At 39.3% G+C, this 15630-nt stretch overlaps 2 protein-coding genes across 10 annotated transcripts in view; one reads left to right on the top strand and one right to left on the bottom strand.

Moving 5' to 3' along the window:
* Nucleotides 1–2326, top strand: part of CCNT2 (cyclin T2) — a 25831-nt gene extending 23505 nt beyond the window's left edge. For 4 of the 7 annotated variants that reach the window (XM_021548638.3, XM_077784911.2, XM_077784915.2 and 1 more), the window contains one exon: nucleotides 1–2326. This exon is cut by the window's left edge. Coding sequence is in view for 1 of the 7 variants with exons in the window: in XM_085584869.1 (XP_085440995.1) it covers nucleotides 2012–2034 (23 nt within the window). In the remaining 6 variants the exon portion in view is untranslated. The other 3 variants (XR_014956690.1, XM_085584869.1, XM_085584868.1) reach the window with 1 other exon arrangement.
* MAP3K19 (mitogen-activated protein kinase kinase kinase 19) overlaps nucleotides 1–15105 on the bottom strand; it is a 21691-nt gene extending 6586 nt beyond the window's left edge. Inside the window, exons 1-9 of one of the 3 annotated variants that reach the window (XR_014956689.1) lie at nucleotides 14709–15104; nucleotides 13733–13803; nucleotides 13150–13234; nucleotides 12144–12385; nucleotides 11543–11586; nucleotides 7003–9426; nucleotides 5689–5838; nucleotides 4777–5474; nucleotides 3504–3841 (exon numbers count right to left, since the gene is read on the bottom strand). Coding sequence is in view for 2 of the 3 variants with exons in the window: in XM_085584867.1 (XP_085440993.1) it covers nucleotides 3775–3841; nucleotides 4777–5474; nucleotides 5689–5838; nucleotides 7003–9426; nucleotides 11543–11586; nucleotides 12144–12385; nucleotides 13150–13234; nucleotides 13733–13793 (3771 nt within the window). In the remaining variant the exon portion in view is untranslated. Of the gene's footprint in view, nucleotides 1–2654; nucleotides 3842–4776; nucleotides 5475–5688; nucleotides 5839–7002; nucleotides 9427–11542; nucleotides 11587–12143; nucleotides 12386–13149; nucleotides 13235–13732; nucleotides 13816–14708 lie in introns of those variants that run through there. The other 2 variants (XM_085584867.1, XM_031505323.3) reach the window with 2 other exon arrangements.
* Nucleotides 15106–15630: the final 525 nt, after the last annotated feature.

Raw genomic sequence — 15630 nt, 5'->3', positions numbered from 1 at the left:
CCTCTATTGTGCAGAAATTATCCCATTTTCCTATGTTTAATTTTTCCAACTTCATTAGTAAACACTGAGATCTCCTGTCAATTATTGGCAAAGTATTGCTGGTTGTCATCAAATCACTCAAATAATGGAGTGCAGGAAAATCTGAACTCTTCTTTCCTTTAATTCTGTTACATTGATCAAGTATTTGGTACCTGAAAAGCAAATTCTAGACGTTTTGTGCTACCTTAAGCTGCTCTTTCTCTGTACCTTGGGGGCAGAGCCTGTGCATGGTAGTAACAGTGTGTGATGGTGGAGGGGATTTTCAGTATTATTCTCTTTTTAGCAGTGAGGGGGTGGGTGACATTGCTCCACCATGCATTCTTCCTTACACCTTACAGGGAAGGGTTCCCAATCCTTGTTTTGCAGGGAAAGTGGCTGGACAAAGACTTTGCTTTCTTTAATCTGATGTAAATGCACACAAGCATAATTAGTTCTAAAAATTTATGTCTTGAGCCTTGGAAGTTATGCCAGACTGAACTAGCTAGTTAATTCCTCCTTTCTCTGAAAGGCTCAACTCCTTAAATCTTAAAGAGAGAATTAGTGCCAGGAGTGTTCTCTCCCATTGCTACTGGGAGTGACTGTTTCTCTGGCTTCTGAAGTGGCTATAACAAATCCAAAGTAAATTGATAACCTTGATACTCAGTGCTTGGGTTTGACTCCCCTGTGTTCCTGCACTTGGAACAGCAACATTGGTGTTGCCATAGTTCAGGCATTGTGTTCTTTGACAACACCTCTAAAATTTCTTAGCTGTCCCGTGGTGCAGGTCCCTGTGGGAAGGGACAAACGGGAGAGAAGGCACTGGAGTGTGTCCTGGGGGCCCTTCCTTGGGAGAACCCTGGTTCTTTGCCTGTATGCAAGAGCCAGAGCTTTGATGGCAGTGGTGTAGAAATTGCATGGGTTCCCACTGAGCTTTGTGGAACAGCACTAAATTTGAACCTTAATAATCTCCAGAGACTCTTGTGTTTTCGGGGACCAGGCTCTGCTTCCTTGGGAAGAGAGGCAGATGGGTGCATTTTTGGATGCAAATTTTTACATGCTACAAGTGCAGTGTGACAGCTGGGTTGGCCTGCCTGTGGCCCCACCCTTTGAGACGTGAGCCATGGAGAAACACTGGCTACCCCTAGAGTCATGGACAGGGCTGTGTCTTCAGCTGCTGAGATTTAAGCCCCAAATCCTGAGGAGACCTGCAGTAACAGCAAGTGCCTGGCAGGCTGCTTGCACTGCAATGGGTCCTTACTGATCTCAGAAAGGAAGGCTGTAGCCTTTAAACCAGCAAAGCTCTTACACTAAATAATGAAGCAAAGTGTGACCCTGCTCACTGAGTAACTCAGTCTTATGAAAAAAAAAAAAAAAAACAACCAGTTTTCAGGATTTCACATTCTTTCCCCTTGTTACATTGGATACCTGTAATTAGGCACCTGGATTTTGGTGTGAAAATCTCTGATGTCATCACGTTAAGATATATGCAAAATTAGACTTGTTTCTAGGCTGCTCCACCACACTGGCTCAGCCAAGCAACCCAAGGCTCCCCAGATTAACACAGGGCTTGGTTTGGCTGTGCTGGGCCCTGAGCTCTGCTGCAAGCACAGCTCTGATTCAACTGAAATACCTTTGTTGCAAGTGCTGGCCTTAAACTGACACCTCATTCTTGAAGTCTGGTTAAACAAAAGCAAAAATGTGCTTTCACATTTGGATTAAAAACTCAGGTTCAAGTTTTACAAACCTCTAATGACTGTTTTGAGTGTAATTAACTGGATTAAACATGACAAATCGCAAATAACTGGTAACCTTAATATTGGAGAACCCTAACAAGAGATGTTTTGCTTGTAAACTGTGCATAAGAAGGGGGGTTTGTAATGCTGACCTTTCTTTAATTAATTATATACTCTAGAGCATTCCCATTCTTTCCTTGCTTATGACTCTCATCTCAGTTTCATTTCATGCTAAATAAACCCTCATATTTACTTTGCAGCTTTGTTGAAGAATCTACCTTAATCTGAGAAGAATTAGTACACATCATGGAATTACGTACATCCCACTAGAGCTCACATGCCCAGGCTCCTGCCTTTATTCTGCAAGGTACTTTAACGTGAAGATACTTTAACGTGATGTTGCCATGGATGTCTGGCATGAGCACCAAGTGATATTCCTCAAAAAAGGACTGTTAACTGCTTGAACTTTGAAGATTACTGTGATGTTAGGATTACTCTTATACTGGCATATTGTTCTGTCATTGTTATGTGACATTATACCTACAGAAACCATTAATAAAGAATTTTGCTAGAAATACTGATTTCTCTTTGCTTTTATAAAGTTTAGACAACTCTCTGAAGTCAGGAGGCTGATGACTACTGGAATAAAATAAAGTTTGAAAGCTATTTAAGTAACTAAGATGTTCAGCACTCTGAGGAAAGTTGGATTGATAATGTTCACATTACATCAGAGCTGACACTGACGTCAGTGTCTTGGATTCTTGAGAGCCCAGCTCTGAACAGTTGTAGGGCTGAGTTTTAGTGCCTCTCTTCCTGGAGCCTGGGTGCTCACAAAGTCTAAAGATTTACCCCATTTCGATAGGAAGAAGCCAAATCAACAAAAGGACATTCTAACTACTAATATCTGCTTTTTTTGCTTTATTAATACTTAATAATGCTTTTTAGATTTTGTTTAATTTTGTTAGTAGTAGCTAGTTCTGCTAAGTGTAAAGACCATTGGAATGCAGAGGGGCTCTGTTCTGTCATCCAGTCACAGATAGTGCTCACTCCAGTGGTCAGAGAAACACTTCATGTTTTCAGTGATACCAGCACCCCATGGGGACGGTAAGGAAGAGAGAGCCAGACTCTGCAGTGTAGCAGTGACAGGACAAGGGACAACAGGACCACTTGACCTGTCGGATAGACTTCAAACATAAAATCACTTTTCCATGAGGGGGTTAAAGACTGGAGCATGTTGCCTGGAGTGGCTGTGGAGTGTCCATCCATAGTCAGACTCAAAGTCAGTGGGACAAGGGCCTGAGCAACCTGCTTCAGTCAGCCCTGCTCTGAGCAGTGGGGCTGGACCAGAACATCTCCAGAGCTCCTTCCTACCTCAAACTTCTGGGACCTGAAAGTGCCCATAAAATGCACTATTTCATTTAAAACAGGCAGTCCCAGGGTTTAGGGATAATTATCTAAATAATTCTCTAGATAATGATGAAATCATTATCTAAGTATCTTGTGGGGGTACAGGGCCTCAGGAACACAGGGCTGATCAATGTATGTAAAAAACTTACTCACCAGCTAGAGACTGAAGTGCCCATCCAGTTAAACAAAAGGGCCCAGATGACTGAATAAAAGCCTCAGTACCTCTCATGCCAGTAGATTGTCTGAGGTTCCTGTGGGATCCTCACACCCATTACTCATCTCCAAAGTTTCAGAGCTCTCTGCCCATAGCTCTTTCCATAGGGTTTTACAGACATTCCAGCTTACCTGGCCTGTTTCTTGCCAGTGATGGTGACTTTATTTTCCCTTTAAGTCTCTCCAAATACAACACAACGTGGCCTTGTGTTCACAGTGAAGGACAGGCAGTGCAGAGCAGGTACTCTTTAATCACTGCTGCCTCATAACAGACTCCTTGAACACGACTGCTCCTCAGAATTTCTGCTGTCACACAAAGTCCAGTTCCTTCTGGTCTTTTCTCCACAACTGAAAATCTTTTCCATGGAAAATAAACACTCATTTGGCAAGAGCTGTGAAAAATTCACTGTCCTCCTTTCACAAAGGGATGGTCCAGCAACTGCAGAGCAGAAGGCCGTTGGTGCTGATCTCTGCATTGAAGGTTCCACAAATCAGTATATAAAATTAATATGTATGCCTGTGATGTAATTGTAAAATCTTAATTGCAAAATTAGCCTTTATTATTATTTATCCATTCACTACTCACTTTTAGGGTTTTTTTTTAATAAAGTTGATAGAAAGGAAGGGAGGCTTGGAGGGAAAAGACTGTTGGAATTTAATTACAAAATTGAAATATTTTATTATTAAAGAAATCATTACTTATTCCCCTGAATTCCTTCCTGATTTGGCTATTTTAGTTGCACCAAAAATGTATTTAAGAAAGGTGATAATTATCTGCTTGAGCCTCTGTCAATCACGTTGTCCTCTCCTCTCCAATCAATGTCATGAATTTTTAGAAGCCCATGGCTTTAAAACCAAGCAAATATCACAAAAATAATTCTTATGTGTGAATGCCAGTGGTTTGGGTTTTTACAGAGAGAACTTCATGTTTCTAGTAACTATTATGTTTCAAACAAGTTTCCTGGACTGGCAGTGATAATAAATTTTTCCACTGCAGAAGACAATAATTAAGTGAAATTTCTTCCATTTAGAATACTGTCCTTAAGACAATTTGTCTGACATAGACCAAACTCAAACAATGCTGCAACAGCAAAGCACATCAAAGAAATTTATCAAATGTTTTGTTCAAAACTCAACGGTGCCATGTTTCTGCATGAAAATTACAGGGAAAGTAAATTACGAGTATAAGGCCTACAAAAAGAGAATCTTTGAGGGCTTTTTTATACCATTATGAAGAGTAAAGCTCTTTTATATATACTTTTATCTAAAGGCTCTCCTGAAATGCTGAAAAGCCTATGTATTTACAATAAAGTCATATGTCCCATAACCTAAGGTCCCATGAGCCACCTCCAGAACACAAACCAGCTGCATCCTCCCTTTCCCGCTGCAGTTCAGCGCTCCGTACCTGGTTAAGCAGGCGCGCACAAACTCCACGGCAGCGCTGGAGAAGCGCTCGGGCAGGGCCGGCATCAGCCCCCGGTGCGCCCCGATGTAGAACATGGCCGCCACCCTGCCCATGGAGGCCAGAGGGGGTTTGCCTGTGGCCATCTCGAACACGGTGCAGCCGACGCTCCAGATGTCCGATTTCCTGCCATAGCCGGAGTCGGTGATGACCTCCGGAGCCATCCAGTAGGGAGTGCCGTGCACGGAGCGGAGCAGCTCGCTGCCCGTGCCGTTGAGGCTGGCCCGGGCCAGGCGCCGGGCACAGCCAAAGTCAATCAGCTTGATTACCCCGGTGGGCATGAGCATCACGTTATTGCCTTTGATGTCTCTGTGGACCACACAGTTGTCGTGTAAGTATGCAACCCCTTGTAGAATTTGCTTGGTGTATTTACGCAGGACAACTTCTGGCAACGGGCCGAAGCGATTCAGAATACTGGAAATGGAGCCACCAGGAACAAACTCCATGAATATGCTTAAAATGTTGTCTTCCAGGCAAGTTCCTAAATAAGTTACAATATTTGCATGCTTCAATGTCTTCAAAAGATCAACTTCCTCATGGAACTTCTGATACTCCTTTTCTGTAGTGAGTTGATCTGATGTCTCCAAAACCATCTGTTTTACAGCTATTAACTGTCCCTGGCTTGTCAGACCACAGTACACCTACAGTGAAACCAGCACTTATCAAAACAAGACACGAGACTAAACTTGTGTATTTACTTATTTTAAATAGAATCTTTGTGCTTGTCATGTTTCATATCTCCCTGTATAATCTAAAATATTTACCCATTTGTTGAATAGGACAACAGCTATTTTTGAGATAAAGTGTAGCTCAATGACAATCAACACATCTCAACATATTCACACATTAACTTACCGTGCCATAGGCTCCCTTTCCAAGGACTTCTCCTCTTGTCCAAATGATAGGATCTTTGGTAGCTAAACTGCTTCTTGGGAATTTAGTAGATTCATCGAAGTTCAGAAGGCCATTTTCTTCATTTGAAGCCAAAAAAGCCTTACTGCAATTCTGCTTGAAAGATGATGGTCAGTGTGGGGAGAAAGCAGAGAGGAAAAGACAGGCTTCATTTGGTCCCCCATTTTTTCATAAGGAGCCATTTTTCCTGCCATGACTTTACTTGATAGATTTATATATATATATATATAAATAGCCCAGGCCATTGATAGAATTGCTATACTAGGTAAAAGTGTATAAATATTTTCAAGTATAAATCACAACAGTGCATAACCACAACATCTTCTTCCATTGGCACCAAGACAGAAGAGCACTTAAAAGAGCAGGATACACTCTCTTTTTTGGTCTCATAGGTACAGTTTACTAAGCTGAAGGGTGAATATGGCTATCATCATGCTCTAAGTAACACATGTTACACAATTCTGATGAAAATAACATGCCATCACTTCCCAGGAAGAAGAGACTGCTTCAGAAAGATGGCAATAGTCATCCTATCTAGTTATGGGTTTCCTTGGGAAGAAGTGAGAACAGAGCTCTAATTGGCATCTGTGTCTGCAGAAGAACAAGGGAGTGTATCAATATGTAGTGAAAGACATTTCCTTACAAATTTGTAATTTATATGGACAGAGAGCTAACAGGACCAAGAAGAAGCAGTACTGGTAGAGAAACACCTGAGTAGGTGAAGGCATGCAGCTGAATTTGGGGCCAAAATCTGAGCCTTCTGAGCTTGAAGTTTTGATTAAGCATCAATTAAAGTGAAAAAGTCTGTCTGATAAACAAATACTTATGGTTCATATCTATAAAAGTATCTAGTTGCACTCAGAGACTCAAGGTAATTGCCCTTCTGGATATGCAAGACTATTTGTAGTCTTTTCATATTCCTGTCCAGTTCTCCAGCTCTTGCCTTGCTCAAAACCTTTTTATACAAGGTCTTCAGTTAAAACAGCTTATTCTCTTTATTCACTACAATTTTTCAATCTATATAAGCTTTGGCAGCTATTCCCATCATGTCCTAGTACCTTCTGGCTTGTGTCCTGACATGCAGCCTTTAACACAGATATATTCAACAGAGCACTGGAAAAATCAGTGGGCAGCTGGCCCAAGGAAAGGAGACTTGATAAATCTCTTTAATAAGCATATATTTCCCATTTTTCATCCAAACTTGTGTGAAGCATCACTCAAATTATTTAGCAAGTTATAAGAAGAAATTACTTTTACCTTCTCTAGAGCACTATTTATTATTGCTCCAGCTCCATTCATCATATTCTCCTCTTCTTCACTCTGTGTGTTTTGTATTTTAGAACATGTATTTTTTGTTCTTGAAGAGTTTATGTCTTTTTCTTCAAGCATTAGCAATTCTTTGGCCAGGCAACAAAGCAACTCATCAGTCACATCCTTAGTATCTGACCAGGAAGAAATGTTTTGACTTGTCTTGGAACTGGAGCTTTTGGCATTTTTTCTCCAAATCACTGAAGCCTGAGTCAATTCATTTGCCAAACTACTGTTTTGAGGTGTGTTTGCACAACTGTGATCTAATATTTTTGTAGAGGACTGACATTCCAGTCCATCTGAAAAGAGTAACTCACTTTTATTGACAGACTTGGAGTGCTGGTGTGATTCCCAGCCTTTGCCACCATCCCCCCTGCACTGGGGCACACAGATGTTCTGCTCTGCTGTTACCAGACTGCCACTTGGAGCAACACATTCTTTGCAGTCTTGATCACTGAACTGAAGGAGATCCTGGCTGCAGGCAGCAGCTCTCTGATGGCTGGATTTATCCTGGCTGTCTAACAACTGCTCCAAAGAAACTTCTTTAATAGTTGAAAGGTTTGAATTTGTAAATATTTCATTTTGCTTAGTTGCCTGTGAAAGCTTGTCTAAAAATGTGAGCTGATCGGTGTTTCCGTGAAATAATGTTGTGCTACTCAAGGTGTGTGTTTGAAAATCCAAGTCAGAAGCTGTTGTGTTATCTTGCTCTGTGTTGCTGTCACTCAACTTGGTCCTTCTGTCCTTGGTGATTAAATCTTTCTGCTTTTGTTTAGGACCAGCTATGGTCTTCTTTGGCTTAGAATGTGTTTTCTTTTGAGTGTTTCTGACTCTGCTGCTTTCTCTTCCTTTACTGCTGGTAGATCTGCAGGTGCATCTTCCTGGTGGAACAGAATAAACACCTTTATAAAACCTGCCCTCATGCTGGTCAAGGTCTCTCATGTGGGAATAGACAGGAGTTCCAAACATTTCATAAATACCTGGGCCTTGGTCATCTGAATTTATTATTTGGAACATGTCAGTGTAGTTCAGATCTACAAAATCTGAAGCAGAGGGTGCATGTGGCAGACAAAGCGAAGTACCATGTTTCTTTAAGACAGCAGAACTTTTGCAACTGCAGGAGCAACTTTGCTTTTTAATTTTCTGAGTACTCTGAGGAACATGGCCTTTGTGTCCTTGAGTAGTTTTTTTCTGACACTTCATGGAAGCCTCAGATTTCACTTTTGTCGGTTCCAAAGATGGAAAAAACTGACTCTTGGCATTTGATTTTGTGGTAACCTCACCAGAAGCAATTAAGTCTTCAGATACTTTTATCTTATTAATTTTAGATTTTGATGAATATTTATTTCTATTCATCTTTATTTTATTGTTGTAATTTTCTTTGTCAGCAACACCATTGAGGTTCTGAGGAACATGAGGAGGTAGGGTACAGACCCCACCCTTTTTTGTGGCAGGTTGTTCAGCAATGTGTGTTTCCCTGGCTGGCCCTTGTTCAGAGAGTGTAACATGAGCAACAGCTACAAGCTCACTTTGGTCCTCTGAAGTTGCTTCTGACATTGCTTCTTTTTCTATTTCAGATTCAGAGACACAGACTTGATTGTCTGACTGTTTTCCAGAGGGATCTTGAACTTCTACTCTGGGAATTACTGCAACTACAGAATTATCTTCCAAGGCTTCGTAGGCCTCTATTACTTCATTTTTATAGGAAGAATCTAAATCCTGATTGCAAAGCACAAGGTTGGCACTCTCAGCATCTTCCTGTGGTTTATAATCTAGCATCAACTCTGTAGCATTTTCTTCTTCCAGACCAGTGCTACAGCAATTCTCTGCTCTGTTTTGCTTGTTGCCAGCTCTTGAGGCATTGCTGTAGCTGGACACTGTAAATGCTGTCTGGGCTGTAAACATGCCACAGCTCACCAGAGCATTGCCTGAACCCAAGAGAGAATGACTCTGATCCCAGAACCTGGCTTGGGTCAGAAGATCGATATTCTCACAAACCACTGAACACTGGAATTTCACCTGGTTCTTCCCAGTGTGGATTGGTACATCAGCTTCCCTCCATTTTAAATGGCTTTGGATTTCTTCCTTCTTGTTGGGGTACTTATCACAGTTGTTAATGCTGAAGTAGTACAGATCCTTCACTGGAGTGAACTTATCAGAAACTGTGGCCATGATCAATTCTGATGACTTTTCCCCGAGCCCGTTTAATAAGTTGTCTAACTGATACTGATAAAATTTAGTAACTGGTTTTATAGGCTGAGGAATAGAGTTCATAATATTGAAAATATTTTTGATGTTTCTGCTTTCATTGACATCCTTTAGAGGAGCAAGATGAATTTTTCTTACAGGCTGATATGTCACTGGTGGCAAATGAAACTGTAATTTCCATAAAAAACCATTAATAATCTGCTACACCACAGATACAGGTAAAAACTAATCTCTAAGAGCCAAGTAGTCTTAGGAAAAATAAAACTGGGAAAATATTATTCTTTTATATATTCCTATATTAAACCTATTATGAAGTATAATATCAGACTCCTAAGAAAATACATTGTTTTTCTCACATTACTTGCATTAATTTTCTCAGACCCAGAACTATGTCTAAGTATTTCTTAGTTCAAAATTTGGGATCTTTTGCTTTAAGGCACAAGTAATTCGCCATGATTTAGAACCAGAAAGTTTTGTCCACATGTACAAATCCTCTTGTCAGTTATTAACTCTGTCTAATGTCACTTCACATGTTTGCTCCAGGAATTCAAAGGCTGGGCAATGGTTTAATGTGCCAGAGCTCCTCTCCTGCTGTGCACTCTCTCTGAATGAGAGCACCACTCTAATGGTGATGTTTAAAGTCTTTTTATGTAACCCTCCAACATGTGCTGACACCATTAATTATATTCCCAATGGAACTAGAGCTCATGTAAGCAATTTTTCAAAAGGAAAACTAGACCATTATAACTAATGTGATTGCATCCCTGGAGAAAACAATTTGAACAAGTTATTTATAGACTTTAAGGTACATTGCATTAAATCTGAACATATAGATCCATAAACCATGCTAAATGGCCACAGATTTAGCTCACAGTTTTAGGTACACTGGAAGACAGCACAGTCTGCACTCAATTTGCAGTGAAGTGAAATGGATAAAACCAAAGGCAGCTGACACAGAAGCCTGTTGGGTCAGGGATGTGTTTTACTATTCCTCCCTTCGCCCCATCACATTTGTTGAAAGGTACCATGTATATTTGAGGGAGTACAGATCAGAGAAAGTGAGTACTTTGTTTGGACTATTCAGATGAACAGTGAGAATGACTTTCTGAAAATAGCATTTCTGTTCTTTATTTCATAGGAAATGAATATTTTTATGCAAATGAATGCAATAGAAATAATCACACAGTCATCTGCTCCAAGTGCTCATTTGCATGTCTATATTCAACATCAGTTTGCAATCTGCAGGAAATTTTTGTTTGCATTCCAAGGGCAAACTGAGGTTTTAACATGCCAGGAAAAGCAATGTGTTGGTTTGAAATGGACAGTTCTGAAGGTTTTGCCCAGCCTGCATGGCATTAATATGAATGCTCAGTTTATCCCAAAGGACACACTCTAAAAATCACCAGACCCCAAGACATGAAATAAAGCTGCATTAAATCACACCAAGGCCAGCTCAATCATTCTTCTTAAATATTTCCCTCCCTTTTAAATGTTTTTGGTTTTTTTTTTCATAACCTTTTTTATAATCCTTTGTCAGAACTCTTGCTCCTACTTCTCAACACTTCAATTTTTTCCTGTGATCAGTTGTATTCTGTGATGGGTTCACTGCAGTTTACATCTGTTTCAATGAGTTGAGTCTTTTTTAAAAAAGGCTATTAATTAATATAAATGAAGGCCAAATTCTCTTTTATTCTAAATACATATTTAAAGTATATTTAAAGTGGTGTGAAGTATTGAGATGTAAAATTGTGAGCGTGTTTCTAGGCACAAAACTTTTGTGCAATTCCTATTTACACTTTTCATAAAATCTCATGTCAAGTATGTTTAATTCTAGAAGACTATTTTTTATTTGCTAACACAGTAAATTTCATCAATCATCTAATATCAAGACTATTTTAGAATTCAACTTCAATTTTAAATTACCATTTAAAAGAAGTGTTGGGGGTTTTGGCAAAACTAGACATCTAATTTAACAAACAGGATGCACATTTTAATTAATTTATATATTTCTAAAGGTTTTATATATTTTTGAACTTTCAACCTTTTATCTCCAGAAGTCCCTGATGTAACATCTTACTGATAATTTGTTGATATACACCTCAAGATTTGCTGATACACCTATATATAAAATAAATGTAGAAATATTTCACATTGTTAAAAAAAAACCCAACAACACCTGAGACTAAGCAAACTACCTACACTACTTCAGTAGTGTAATTCAGTAGGATTTTGAAAGGATAGAATACTTTTGCCAGTGATCTTTTTATACATAATGTCCTCTTACCTCAGATGTCTTGTTCCTGGTTTTTAGCATTGTTATAGTTAACCCTTAAGAATCAAAACAAATGAAATATTAATTTGATGTTCTTAAATGGACTACAATTCAGATTCATAAATTAATTTCAAATTGTAGTTTGCAGGATTGTGCTTTAAATCTGCAGTGCAGAAAAAAAGTAGGTTGAAATTTAATTGTGGTACTAAACTTCACAATTCCATTTTCCATAGAAAACAATAAAATACTATAATTTTAAAATATTTTAACACTAATAATTTAAAGAAATACTTCTCAATTGTAGATGTTTGCTAACTACAGTATGTAGCTAATCAGTGTTGCCACTGTGAAGGAGAAAGATGTCATCACTCCAGGCACAGAGAATTACACTCCACATTTTTGGCTCAGTTTCACTACACAGACTACCAGGAATGGTGAAATTTGTCATTGCCTCTCTTTATCTCCTTCATCCTGCAAACACACACAAACTTTTAATTAAAGAAGTGTATTGACATGGGTGAAGTCTCCCTAAAGACAGCAAAAGACATAAAGGGAATATGATAACCAATCTATAACTTTATATAAAATTTGTGACTTGTAAAATTGAACTTACTTTGTTGTATTTGTGCTTTTATTATCTGGAAAGTATCTAAATCCATAAATGATGTTGAAATGTTAGATTCTGGGCATGAGGTCTGTAGCAGAAAGCTGAAGTCAAAGCCATATCCCATGTCCTCTTTCTTTGAGGAGAAAGGTAAAGAAGTGTGATGCCTCTTGGGTAATGCTATCTGATTTTTACTTGGAAGACATGCCACTTGTTGGTCTGGCCATGCTCTGGATGTTGGCGCAATTTGCCTAAAAGGTAAAACAAAAATAACCAAAGTACAGAACAAAAATAAGTGGAAGGAGCCAGTTCAAACAATCATATGGCTGGAATAACGTGACCAAGAGGTTTGTAAGATCCCAGAATGCCAAAGTGTCTTGTCTTTATTTATCTGTGGGGTTGTGACTCTCCCTGGAAATAGCAGACTGCAATGCAGAGGTTGACTACAAGTGAGATTGAATGACAAACAATGTTAACCAAGCAACAGGAGAGATGTAAAAACATACTGTTCACCTTCTCCTTCTTGACAAAAATTCATTGCTTCCAGTGTGTAGTTTTTATGAATCGTCAGGAGAGTGTCTCAGAAGAATTCTGAAGACCAGATGTGCCTTTTTTACTTACAAAATATGCTACAGCCTGCCTGAAAAAACAGAGGCTGTGTATACAAACCTTAGTTTTCTGCCACCTGTTTTCTGAAGAATGAAAAATGTGGAAAAAGATAAATACTTTGACTGAGAAGAGGTACAAAAGTAGAGTATAAATTATCCTTAAAGCTGTATGCAAGATAATTGTCTGGGTTTAATAAGTCAAACAACCACATACCATATTTTTTTAATTTTACCAAATAATTTGTTTACCTAATGCAATATCCTCCCTCCAGAAGAGGCCAATAATTAATATTACAACATAGAGCTGTAAATAATGTCTAGGAAATATTTTTCTTATTCAGGCTACAAACTTTCTTTGTTGCCATTTTTGCACACCCAAGTGCCAATTAAATACTGATGCTTCTTACCTCGTTTCTCCTAGAGCTTTGTCTGACTGATGCATTTTTTCCACTATATTGTCTGCATTCTGAAAAGCAACAACACTTCCACAACCTGCAGTAATACATCAATATTTGCAAAAAAGCAGATTAATTCCAGTAACACATGGCAAATGCAGTTATTTTGGGGCATTAAAACAGCATTATAAAGAAGTATCAGGAAAATAAACAAGAGTAAGTTGCATTTCACTAATTTTTGTAATTCATTGATATGTTAATGTATAATTTTGAATTATTTTTATTTCTTTGGTAAGTTTATTAATTCAATGAGCTGCAAAAGCAAAGAACATCTTAAAAAATCAGTTACAGCTCCAATCTCAGATGAACAGAAATAGAAGACAAATATTGACAGAAACTACACAGAAGTAGAGCATTTAAAAATACTAAAACCAAAGCAAAACTTAGGTCTTTACAGAGGTTCAAATAACTCCTTGATTTTGTATTTTTTATGGCTACTAAGTTTTGACAAATACCCAGATTTCAAGTTGTTACTGCCCTTTTCCAGCTTCAGATCTACATTTTACAATTTAAACACACAAGCTTTGGAGACTACCTTTTTTGTTTCTCCTCTTATTTTGTTTGTTGTCAGACATACTGTCCTTAAATGTATTCATGCCCAGAAACCTGAAAAGAAAACTGTTAATTGATTTCCAATTCACATAATCAAAGTGTTCCATTATATTTCATTATTTAAGAGACAAAAGTAAGACAAAAACATTTTAAAAGTACTTGAAATTATTCAAAGCACTGTAATTTAGTATCTAATCCCTTTCCTGTGAATGCACAGAACCAAAGAGCTCAGAAAGTTTTTAGAGGTAAAAAAACCCCAACATATGCTATGTTGAATTTGACTTGAAAGGGCTTTGCTCTTAATTAGAAGATTGTAATCTACTTTTGCTATGACTAATCAGCAGTAACTGTGGGAAAGGAGCTGGCTGTCACCCTCCTGGTCAGTACAGCTGTGTGTGGGTAATACTGACCCTGACACAGTCACTTGGTGTGGAGAGTGTGCTGGGAGGTGCTTCTTAATTCTAAAAACACCAACCCTCTTTTCCAAGATTAAACTCTAACAATACCACAGGATGACATTGGTATAAACAACATAGAACAAACCCAAAGTGCAGACTGGTAAAGAAGAAACATGAGAGGGTTAAGTCAAAGGATTGGGAGTTTTGAAATTCTAGAAAACTAATTCTTAAAAGAAAATGAATCCCAGTTCATAGTTTTGATGGATTTGGGAGTCTTCCTGAAAAACATAGTGAACTTCAGTTTTTCAAGTGGCAAGAATACAAATCAAAGACAGTGAAATTAGCTATAGAGGTAGCTATAGAAGCCAGCACTCTTCATGTCTCATGCTAAAGGCCAGAAAATCCATTACAACGTTCATCCCATTATGTTCGCTTGTTAAGAGTCAGATGATGAACTTCCTACAAACTTCCCTTTTTTTAATTTTTTTTGATACACAAAAAACGCCTTTAAAATAATAACTGAGAATATTCTGTAAAAAGCCAGACTCTTACAAATCTTACCTGGCTCTTCAGCAGCGAAAAGTGAAAGAGGCACATCAATCCAAAGGGAAATTAGAGAGCATTTTCAGCTCGCAGCTGCCTTCCTTTGCTGGCCAGCGAGGAATTCGACAGCAATTAGACACGCTTTGATTTTATTTTCGGCTGTTTCCCTGAGTGCGGAGCACACAGGAGCCATTCCCGAGGCTCCCAAGGCTCTGCAGCTCCGCGGGGCTGCTGAGTTTACACCACGTCGCCCAGGTAACCGGGGACCTCGGCTTGTTTAATGACCTACGAAAACAAACACAGCCGCGCTAAACGGCAGCACTTCAGGCTCTAACCACACATTCTCCCAGCACACAAACCAAACCGTATTTCTATTCTATATTTACCTCCGCTTATGTTTTTAGTACCTGGTATGTTTCCACGTAATTTTTGCTTCGCACTCAGTCCCCTCATCAGTATTTGTAATCTCCTTTCTAGCAGCAGTTTTTAAGGGTATATATATATATATATATATATATATATATATATACATATATATACACACACACACATATATATATATATATTTTTTTTTTTTTTTTTAAGTAACAGACTGTGCTAAGGGGCAAGACACGATCAAAGAGGCGTTTAAGGGAACTGCTTTGGTCAATGCCAGAAAGATTTCGCCGTTCCCCGGGTGACACAAGCGACGGGGAAAGCTTTGGATGGGGCGGGGACAGGGACACCAGTCCCGGGGGACACCTCAGCGCCCGGCTGCATACAAGGGCTGTGTTACTCGTACAGCTGAGGGAGCCCTTCTGGACTCTCGCTGACGCAGCCGGACAATCTGTGGAGCAGCCCCGCTTCAGCTTCGCCCGGCGTGAAGCGACGGCGCCCGCGGGCGTCCCCGTGAGGGGCTGCGGCCGGCCGGGAAGGAGAGACGCGCGGCGGGGAGGCAGGA

Source organism: Lonchura striata, chromosome 7, assembly GCF_050655825.1.
Source record: "Lonchura striata isolate lonStrDom1 chromosome 7, ASM5065582v1, whole genome shotgun sequence".
Lineage (NCBI taxonomy): Eukaryota > Metazoa > Chordata > Aves > Passeriformes > Estrildidae > Lonchura > Lonchura striata.
The sequence above is the reverse complement of the archived record's forward strand: the minus strand, read 5'-3'. Positions and strand labels throughout refer to the sequence as shown.